This window comes from Canis lupus, chromosome 26 (assembly GCF_003254725.2).
Source record: "Canis lupus dingo isolate Sandy chromosome 26, ASM325472v2, whole genome shotgun sequence".
NCBI lineage: Eukaryota > Metazoa > Chordata > Mammalia > Carnivora > Canidae > Canis > Canis lupus.
Genome location: NC_064268.1, coordinates 14862881 through 14873956, shown reverse-complemented (window position 1 = coordinate 14873956; position 11076 = coordinate 14862881). Strand labels below are relative to the sequence as shown.

The following is an 11076-nucleotide window of genomic DNA, read 5'->3' as shown; positions in this document are numbered from 1 at the left end:
GACAACCACAGGAAGCTAGAGGCAAATGGGGGGGGAGGGGTCACATCATATAGACTCTCATAGGCCATTTAAGGATCTGGTCTACATCACAGATCAACTCAAACAGCTGCCAGGTTTTAAGTGGATGCTGAGGCTCTTTGACATAGCACCAATTTAAGAATAGAAGTCCTTTGCTCCCTGACCCAGGAGAGGATATAGGCCATGGGCTGCCATGCCTAAGTATTAGATAGATACCAACCTTGTGTTCCCAAGATCTGATCTCATCTGTTGATCCGGTTTAATTTAGGGTTTCCAGAGTAATGACCACATCTGACACATTTGGCCATGAAATCAGAATGAGCACCAGTTCCCGAGATTCCAGGGTTGTTAGAATACTGGCCTCTGGCAGGGCTGCTCCAGCTGTACTGTAATGCAGAGTAAAGACTCCCGTATCTCTTCATTCTAAACCCTTTATATAGAGACACATTTTTGGCAAACATTCTAAACAGGAAAGCGCCTTGAAGAAAGCTGGTCATTTGTGAACTTTGTTCCTACGTGTGAATCAGGTCAACCTCATCATTTCCACATACTCACTTCATCTCAACAAAAGACCATTTTGTTCTCCAACAACCCTGGAGGTAAATATGGAGACTGATGATCCCCTGCCTTTGCCTGCCCTGCCACCACTCCTTTTCCACAGGAGGCTGAGCCTCAAAGGGAACTTGTGGGTTTGTGGTTATGAGCTGGGCTCTGAGACCAGAGCTAGGTTCAGAATCCAGATCACCCACTTCCCAACTAGGTGCCCTTGGGCAAGTTCACTTCACCTTCCAAGTTTAAAAGGGGAGACAGGCTATCCCCTTGCTTCTATGCCTCCTAATATATCTTTTCCTATGTATTCTTTTCATGTGAACGTCTTCCGCATACACTTCACCTTTTTTGGTTGGGTTGTTTGCCTTTTTTCTGAATCATTTTTTGAGTCTATACCTATTTTAGATAAGAAAACTAACATACCACCATAATTCCTAATTGATTTTTCAGTCTCTGTGACTGACACTGGGTGTTATATGTTGGTAAATTGAATTTAAATATTTATTTTTTTAAAGATTTATTTATTTATGTATTCATGAGAGACAGAGAGAGAGAGGCAGAGACACAGGCAGAGGAAGAAGCAGGCTCCATGCCAGGAACTCGACGCAGGACTCAATCCCGGGTCTCCAGGATCACACCCTGGGCCGAAGGCAGGCACTAAACCGCTAGGCCACCCAGGGATTCCGAACTTAAATATTTAAAAAAATAAAGTCAAAAGGGCAAGGGGCAGTAGGTAGAACATACGACTTGATCTCAGGGTTGTAGGTTCAAGCCCCACGTTGGGTGTGGAGCCCACTTAAAATATAAAGTCAGCGGGGTAGTTGTTTTCTTTACATAATTTTTGTCTTGCAAATTATTTAAAAATTGAATTTTAAAACCCTGAAGTTAGAAAATAATTATTCTCTATCTTCCCCCTATAAAGATTACACAAAGCAACATTTTGGAGAAGGAACTGCAGCAAAAGGTTGGGAGAAAAACCCAGCCTCGCTTAATTAGCACAGGCCCATCCATGATCCCTTCTCTGACACAAACCAGGTCAGTGATATGAACTTTCAAATACTTTCAAATCCTTTCCTTTCTTTTTGGTACATCAAAAGGTATGAAGGTACAGTGGACCCTTGAACAACGGGTTTCCACTGCGAGGGTCCACTTTTATGTGGAGTTTTTTCAGTATAAGACTGTAAATGTGTTTTCTCTCTTCCTTATAATTTTCTTAGTGACATTTTCTTTCCTCTAGATTACTTCATTGTAAGAATACAGTATATGATACATATAATATGCAAAATGTGTTAATCAACTATTTATGTTATCAGTAAGGCTTCTGGTCAACACTAGACTATTAGCAGTTTAAGTTTGAGGGGAATGAAAAGTTACACAGACTTTCAACTGCACAGGCAGTGGGTGCCCATAATCCCCATGCTGTTTAAGGATCAGCTGTAATCTCCCCCCACCCACCCTTTCACCTTTTGGGTGTAGATTCTATATGGATAACAAGTCAGAACAGTGAGAGGTGTGGCCTATTTCTAAGTCACTATTCCTGTGAGCAGCACCACCAAGGGGAAAGGCTTCCCACTGGTTTCACACTCTGGTGGAAAGGACCGCTTAAGAAAAGCAAAGGTACTTTTTGAGCAAGAGGAGCTGGCCTAAAGCTTTGTGATTTTTTTTTTTTTTAAACCCTCAAGCTAGAATGGTTGCTTCTGCTGTAGTTTGATGGCATGTGTACAAACATGGATCCTCTGTTTTGGTCCCTGAGTGAAGTCCCAGTCATCACTAATGGTCGAAAGGGACCACTCACCCTTAGAGGTTGTCTCTTGACTTCCCACATTTATGAGGCCCCCATAGCCAAAAAGGGCAAAATACCTGGAGACTGGGTTTATCCACACAATGTTTTTATTTTTATTCACTATAAGCAAACAGCAGAATTAACACAACATTCCGCAACTCCAGATCAGCTTTTCTATAGACGAAGAGTGACTGGTTCAACAGGCAGAGGCTAAAGGATTTTGACAACCCGCTCAATCAGCCCTGCAGCTCATCCAGATGGCTGTGCCTCAACTGCAAAGCAACTCTCCCTATTGCTTTTTTCCAGTACTACCCTTGAGAGAAACCAGAGCAGGACACTGACCCCTAGAGTAAACAGTCTGAGATGTACCACGCTGGGGGTTAGTGGACACACCAGCCTGTGGCTGTCATGGTGAGAGACACGGCCATGAAAACATGACCCAGAAGTGCCATCGGGCACAATTCCGGACTCAGGCTGACAAAAGCAGAGGCAATGAATCTTTTTTTTTAAACCTCCCTTAAAGATTCTTTGATGCTTGGCCCTATTAACTATAGACCTGGTCTTTCACCTCAATTTTCCTTTCTTTAAATTCTGGGTTGCTCTTCTTATATTAACAATTTGATAACCCCAACATAGTACCAAAATATCCTCCAAAATGGAGTTCAGTTTTGATCAAAACATAAACCCGAGATGTGACTCTCTAGAATTATAAAGGATAGGCAGGAGGAAAAGTCACTCTAAACCACTATCTGATTGCTCAGGCCTCACCTGTGAGAACGGGGACAGGGAAAGTGGAGAAATCTACATGCATCACTGAACTTGAGAACACTGCTTGAGACTTCTGGGACAGCTACTGTCTCCCAGCACTGCCCTACTTCCCAGACAGCTGTTCACAGAGTTTGGGCACATAGTCATCCCACTCCGCCTGGTAACACGTGCCAGCCACCGGGGGCCCAAGCTCGTACTTTTTGCGAAAAGATGCCACTTTGAATTTGCCACGGTGGTCTCCAGATCGGTTGCTGAGAATGGGCTCATCACACTTCAGTGGCCCACTCTGCTCGTATACCAGCCAGACGTATCGATGAAGGCCTGGAGAGGGAGGCAGGAAGATGTATGCATGGTAACACATCAGGGATGGAGACGTCCCCCATTTTCACAAAACATGCCAATGTGGAGGGCCCCAGCCACTCCATCTACAAGAGGAACACTAAGCACCCACAGAGGTAGGAATCAGATCATTCAGCTCCTGACAATCACCCAATAGCTTCCCACTGCAATGGGTGTCAGGTCCACACCCAGCCTTACAACCTCTGAGGCTGCTGCCCACCCCTCCTACCTAGCCTTCAATGCTTACTCACAGTGCTCTAGGCTCCCAGCCCATCTCCACTGGGACCCAATTGCTAGCCACTACCCCCATGTGAACACCCCTTTCACTTCTGTGATGGTAACACTTCTCTAAAAGTCTGACTTTTTCTCACTAGAAAGAGAACTCTAGCATAAAGCAATGGTGTTTGTCTTGTTGACCGTTCTCACCCCAGAACCTACCCTAGTGCCTGATAAGACTCACTTTAACCAACTAAGTAGCAAAGATGCTGAGAAACATCTTGTTTTCAAAGATGCTTACATGGGTCACCATCTATCAGTCAATATTCACAGACTAAAACTATGCTTTGGGCATTTTATTCTCTGTAAATTATTCTAAAAGGATATTTTTTAAAAAGCAAGAGGGAAGGGAAAAAAGTCGTCAAGGCTTTTTTTGTTAATGAGAACAAAGCTCCTACTTGAGAGAATTGCTTTATTCTCATGTGTGTACTTCCCATAATTAAACTGCCTAATTGTATAACTGCCCTTGAGAACTTAATAGATTCCTGGGAAAGATGTACCTTTACCTTCCTCTTAGGAACACAAGAGAGGGCCTGAAGCCATCAGAAGCTTTGAGGTCTACAGATAAAGAATGAGTCTAGGGCCAACTGTTCCTGTCAGGGACCTTCTTATACCTCCTCAGACTAGACAACATGTCTCCCCATCGCCACTCCTTCCTTGTTCCAGCAAATGAAAGCATCCTGTAACGCACAGTAAAGCATTAACAGAGCAGCTTCCACTATCATTAGCTTATCCGACTTGGAGAGTTTCAATGCAATATTCTCTTTGTATATAGAATTATGATATATAACACAACACAATACCATGTGTGTATCTTTAGTATACTTCTTAAAGCCTTCCAAATCTTTTCAAGATGATACCACCCTAGATTTTTGACACAACGGAACTACAAAGAGATAAAGAAGCCAATGTCTTATAATTAGGAAACTATGATCATTTCTGAGATCTTTTGTGGGAAGTGGAAACTCAAAGATCCCACAGGTCAAAGGCTGAATACAGAACTTAGATGGGTTAACTGCATTCAATCCATGTGCAGCAGCACATCCTACCCCCCACCCCCCAGCCCCCACCTCTCCTGAAAGTTGTTCCAAGCTTTCTGCAACACTGCTTCCTTAGAATCCTCTCTCAGACTTTCCCGCATATAAAGACCTAGTGGCTGAGAGGCAGTACTAATGGACAATCCACCTGACCACAACCCAAGATTCTAGCCACCCGATGCTACTGTAGGTGTCAATGTCTCTGGCAGGCCACTGCCCGGAAGGTGAACTACACTGTCTGAAAGCTCCGCTAGGCTAAGGGATTGGGAGAACCAGACTAAACTTTGCAGCCCTTTGGGCCAATCCTAATGTGTACACACTGCCACTCCCACCTCCCCCACAAAGCAACCTTTACTGACCTGTGCCCTTGGGAGGCCCAGAGCCGACATAATCGGAAAGGACTGTGCCACTGCTAATGTCGTTGCCCTTCATGTTGACCACCAGAAAATGGTGCCATTCCCTAGGACGAGGAACACAAGACAGCACCACAGGAAGTAAGTACACACTCACTGCACAGCCAGCATGCTGTGAAACATGCAATGAAACACATGCTCTGAACTAGGCTGCAGTGATGAACGAGACTGAGAGTCCTGCCCTCGTAGGCACAAACCTCACTTGGTCTGTAGAAGAGAGGGCCCCGTACCCCCCTCCCTCCTTCTCTCCCTCCAAGATGCTCTAAGCAGTATCAAGCAAATTTTTTTCCGCAGGACCAGACAATAAACGTTTTAGTCTTTGCCATGCACACTGAAATTTGAATTTCATGTAATTTTCACACGTTAACAAAGTATTATTCTTTCAATTTCAATCACTTAAAAATGTAAAAACCATTCTTAGCCCTTGAGGCTATACAAAAACAGGTGTTGGGCCGATGTAGCTCTCCACTATAGTTTCCAGACTCCTGCTCTAGGGACTGAAGGAGGAGGAAATGGCTTAAGCGTGGGTGCAACCATCCCAAACGGGGTCTAATTCTGCTGGCACAGCATGTCCAGCAAGGGTTTTACACACTGCCAGGAAGCACCAGATCATACTTGGATGACCTGGTGCTTCCCAATCTTTCCTCAACTTGCCTGTATTTGGGGTCCTTCCTGCTGGGAGCGTCTGGATCTGTCAGGACCAAGGTGTAGAGTTTACCTGGATCAAGACCATCCCATGCAATACTGGTGGGCCGGTTCTTAACCTGTAGGAAGGAACCACTTTGGAGTTAAAAAGAAAAATGCTGAAGAAGCCAACGCTAGGGATCCCTGGGTGGCGCAGCGGTTTGGCGCCTGCCTTTGGCCCAGGGCGCAATCCTGGAGACCCGGGATTGAATCCCACATCGGGCTCCCGGTGCATAGAGCCTGCTTCTCCCTCTGCCTATGTCTCTGCCTCTCTCTCTCTCTGTGACTATCATAAAAAAAAAAAAAAAAAAAAAAAAACTCCTTAAAAAAAAAAAGAAGCCAACGCTATTTGATTTCAGGTTCTTCAGAGGTAAAACACAGTAGATTATTAATAAACGCTAAAGTATTGACTCTGCTAAAAGCCAGGAGCTTAAATTCAATATACATTAATTTATTTTAGTTGCAACAACAGTATAGGGCTGGCATGTTATTAACAGAAAGGATCTCAACCCTGGTGGTGATGGAGTCTTCCAAACTACAACCTCATATGGTATGGAATGACCGAGTTTCTAGATCTGGTGACCAGCAGCTGAGCTAGGGCCTGCTAAAGTGAAATCTGAATTAACTGGACACTTAAAAGTGCACAGAAAATGAGAAAGTCGAGGTGGCCAGACTGGACAGTGCGTCCGGGAAAATGGCAGGCTGCCAGAGGGGCACTTTATATTTAAACATCTAAAGCAATAAGCTGTGTAAATATCCAAAGCAATAAACTGTCAGCGCAGTTGATTCACATCATTGTCCCGGAGTTTCACGACCAACAACTGGCAAGTACTGGACGCTTTAGTTTTCCTACTTGCGGTCGCCAGAACCTGACCTGGTCGCGCGCCAAACGGCAGAACAAGGCCGTTGCCCTAGAGCCTTCCAGCTGCACAAGGCTTGCTTAGCTTTGGGTGGCTTCGTGCCCTAGCCCGCGAAGACAAAAGGAAGAATCGCTGAGCGATGCTGGTCACCGGTTACATAATGCGTCACATGCCTTCGGATGGGGCTTTTGCTCCCCAAACTGAGGCCTAAAATCCTGAGACCTGAGGGGAGGTCTGGAGCCCAAGGGGTGGCCACGACCCAGCACTTCTCGGGCACCGCCGCCTCCTCGCCCCCGCGCCAGGCCCCCTGCCCGTGGCCCCGAGCTGTTTCTGGGCCTACGCCCCAGCCTACGCCTTGAAGTGCCCGGGAAGTAGATCACTGTCTCCTGCAGGCCGAGCCCGCCCGCCACGTGCGGGTGCCCGCAGGTGCCCGCAGGTGCCCGCAGGTGTCCTTAGGCCTGCGGGGTGGGCACCGCGACGCCCTCCCCTCGCAGGAGCCGGCGCGCGCAGGCCGGACCCTCCTCCCCACCTCCGCCGGCCCCCCGCCCCGCCGGCTCCACACCTCGAGCAGCTGCACCCCCTGCGCCCTTGGGTACCTGGGTGGGCGTCAGCACTTTGCCCAGCTCGTCGACCTCCGTCCCGGTGTATTTGACATGCAGCGCATGCTGCGGCCGCTCCTCCACTTCCTGCAGGCTCAAAGGCCCGGACCACTTGCCGAGGTCCACCGGCATCACGGAGCCGAGCTGAGCAGATGAGAGGGAAGAGTTTCTGCAGACGGGACACAGGCACGCAGCACCGACTGCCAGCAGTCAGCAAACTGGCCGGAGGAGGCGCGGGCCCAGCGCTGGGGAGGCGCAGGCGCAGGGCCCCAGTCCCGCCCCACCCGCTGCTGCAATCACAGGTGAGGCCCGACCCACTCTGCTCTCTAATTGGTTAAAGCGGGTAGCGCGAGGCGTCTCGTGCTCCGGGTCAACGCGTAGGTTTTGCCTTTCTGTTCGCAGCGTGAGTAATTTGCTACCCGCCGCCGCCGGGGCCCATGGGAGCTGTGGCTCGGTTTGCAAGGCCCCTTGTTTCAAGAAATGAAACAAAAATTGCTTTGAATTTTGTTTTGTTTTGTTTTACCACTTTGCAGGATTCTTTGTCTATTTTTTAAGTGCAGAAAAAGCCTTGCTATTCTCCCCACTTCTCACAGCCAGCTTGTTTGCTCTCGCCTCTCTGTACTTTTGCGCATGCTCACTGTTTTGGTAACTGCTGCATGAGAGGGCCTGTGTCGAACTTTTGAGCATTCTTCTCAACGCGCAAATATATTTACACATATATTTGATCTCCTTGCCCCTGCTTGGTGCAAACAAGATTCCTGGGAAGTGATTTTTTTTTTTTTAATTAAATTTTCGAACCATTCTTAACTCCTGTTTTGCTGACAAGGGGCTCTACCTCTGCCAAAACTGCTCTCCCGGTGGCCAACAAATGCTTTCTTTTTACTAAATATAATGGGTACTATTTAATAGTCCTTATCCTGTTGATGTTAGGACAGCTATTGACAGTGATAACCTCTCCTGCCTAGGGAATTAAAAAATTCTCTTGTTTTTAGTGTTTATATACAAGTTCATTGTAGAAAATTCAGAGGAAAAAACCTAAAAGTAAAAATTTTTATTCCACTATTTGGATATAAACATCAGTAACAATAATTTCATTCCATTTATTCACCAAAAAATTGCATTAAACTCCGTTATAGAGAACCCTGGGTGGCTCAGTTGGCTAAGCCTCATACTCAGTTTCTGCTGAGGTCATGATCTAAAGATCATAGGATCCTGTGGCTGGTGCTGGATGTGGATCCTGCTTAAGATTCTATCTCTCTCCCTGTAAGCCTCCTTCTAAAAAATAAATTCTACCATTATAGACTATATAAAAAAATAGATCATTATTTTAATGACTTCTAAATGCACCACAATTTATTCAACAATTCTCTTGATGTTGGACATTCATGCTTTTTGTTGATTTTTCCTTTTTATAAATATCAAGGAAATGAACATCGTTATACACATATATTAGAAACACTTGGTAGATAGTTTCAGGAAAATCTTATTAGGGATAATCTAGGCCAGAGAGTACTCCAATCACGACCACTGCCATTTATTGCCCATCACCACTGCCATGTGGGGGCCCTGGCCCAAGGAAAGCCTTGAAACTCCACGCCTCATTTCATCCTCACACCAACCCAATGTGGGAGGCACTGCTGTTACCTCATTCCATAGATTAATAAACTGAGTCTTAAAAAAAATAAAAATAAAATAAATAAAATAAACTGAGTCTTGGAAAGGTGTCAGTGACAAAACCAGATGAAAGTCTGCCCGGCTGGCTGCAAAGGCACAAAGTCCTTAGACACACTCCACCTGGGAGTGTGGAGGATATCACAGAGGAGGCAGTCATGATCTGGCCTCTAGAAAGCTTCCTCTAGTAAAGGTGTCACCATGAAGACCCCACATGGCAACCATGAGAATGTGCCTCTTACTTGCACAGCCATTTCCCCTAATAAGTTCTTTGCACAGCTTCTTAGATGACCAAGAATGATGCTCCCAAGTTTAATAGTATGAAAACAAGCTAAAGTGGAGGCAAGCTTGGGGTGTTGGACCTTGGAACAGTGCAATGGACAGGTTTTATTAGAATAGGGCACTTAGGTAGGGGCAGATGGGTGGCATAGCAATAAGGCTGAATAAGGCTAAAGAGAAAGGAAAAGGAATATCCTTTTATTTTTTTAATCTATAAAAAGTTTAAATTTTTTTCTCAATACACAGATAATCAGTTACATAGCATAATTTAAGGGCATGGGTATGGGAAACAGAACACGTTCATATTCTAAATCTCTCACCCATTACCTATGAAATCTTCCATGTGAGAGGCAGAAGAATGACCTCCCAAAGATGTCCATATCCTAACCCCAGAGTCTGTGAATATTGCATAACAAAGAGAAATTATGGTTGCAGATGGAATTAAGGTTGCTAATCAGATGCCCTTAAAGTTGGGAGATTATTCTGGATTATCTGGGTGCCCAAGGTAATTTAAAAGTCCTCAATGGGAGGAGGAAGGCAAGATTGTCAAAACCAGAGTGATTCCGTGTGAGAAAGCCATTGTAGCTTTGAAGAGGGAGGAAGGGGCCATGAGTCAAGGAGTGCAGGTGGCCTCTAGATGCTAGAGAAGACAAATAAACAGATTCTCCCCTAGAGCCTCCAGAATGAATGTAGCTGTACTGACATGTTGATTTTAGCTCAGTGAGACTTCAGACTTCTACTGTCCAGAGCTGTAAAATAACAAATCTGTGTTGTCAGGGAACCTGGGTGGCTCAATGGGTTAAGCATCTGCTCAGGTTGTGATCCTGGAGTCCTGAGATCAAGCCCTTAATCAGCTCCTTGCTTAGTGGGGAGTCTGCTTCTCCCTCTCCCTCTGCCCCTTCCCCAGCTCATGTGCATGCACACACTCTCCCTTTCTCAAATGAATAAATAAAATCTTTAAAAAAATAATAAAATACAAAATACATCTGTGTTATCATAAGCCACTGAGCTTGTGATCATTTATTACAGCAGCCACAGGAAACTCATAGAGCATATGACTTATCCTCACTAAGCCTCAGTTTCTCCCTTTCTAAAATGGGTTTCCCAACATCCCTGAAATGATCATTGTGAGGATTGAGTGAAACTCATACGGGAACGCCTGGGTGGCTCAGCGGTTGAGCATCTGCCTTCGGCCCATGGTGTGATCCTGGAGTCCCAGGATCGAGTCCCACATCAGGCTCCCTACATGGAGCCTGCTTCTCTCTCTGCCTATGTCTCTGCCTCTCTCTCTCTATGTCTCTCATGAATAAATAAATAAAATCCTTAAAAAAAAAACATATGATGTGCTTCACACGCAGCCTGGCACATCCAAGTAGGAAACTATTACTTTATTACATGTTCATTATATAAAACTCATAAATAAGCAAACATAACATTAAGCCCATTAGTAGTCCTACCACCCAAGGCAATGAACATCTTGCTGCATTTACTTCCCGACTTCTTTCCTCTTTTCTTTTCCCTTTCTTTCTTTCTTTCTTTCTTTCTTTCTTTCTTTCTTTCTTTCCTTCCTTCCTTCCTTCCTTCCTTCCTTCCTTCCTTCCTTCCGAGAGCAAGGGAGACAATCTCAAATTGAAATTGACAATCTCAAATGCCCAGTGCAGAGCCCAATGCAGGCCTCAACCTCACAACCCAGAGATCACCACCCAAACCAAAATCAAGAGTCAGATGCCAAACCAACTGAGCCACACAGGCACCCTCTTCCAGACTTCTTCTTCTTCTTTTTTTTTTTGGTATATAAAT

General features: G+C 45.4%; 1 protein-coding gene across 1 annotated transcript; it reads right to left on the bottom strand.

Moving 5' to 3' along the window:
• Nucleotides 1–2439: 2439 nt before the first annotated feature.
• PEBP1 (phosphatidylethanolamine binding protein 1) lies at nt 2440–7947 on the bottom strand. Its single transcript, XM_025474126.3, has 4 exons — nt 7324–7947; nt 5838–5947; nt 5130–5230; nt 2440–3439 (listed from the first exon to the last, which is right to left on the bottom strand). Exons 1-4 carry the CDS (start codon nt 7456–7458, stop codon nt 3222–3224), a joined length of 564 nt encoding a protein of 187 aa, XP_025329911.1. The 5' UTR covers nt 7459–7947; the 3' UTR covers nt 2440–3221.
• Between the last annotated feature and the right edge of the window lie 3129 nt (nt 7948–11076).

Coding starts and splice junctions, on each gene's coding strand:
- PEBP1 (XM_025474126.3), bottom strand. CDS start 7,458: ATGCCGGTGGACCTCGGCAAGTGGTCCGGGCCTTTGAGCCTGCAGGAA. Junction 5,948..7,323: donor AAGTGCTGACGCCCACCCAG/GTACCCAAGGGC, acceptor TCCTTCCTACAG/GTTAAGAACCGGCCCACCAG. Junction 3,440..5,129: donor TGGGCCTCCCAAGGGCACAG/GTCAGTAAAGGT, acceptor CTCCCTCTCCAG/GCCTTCATCGATACGTCTGG.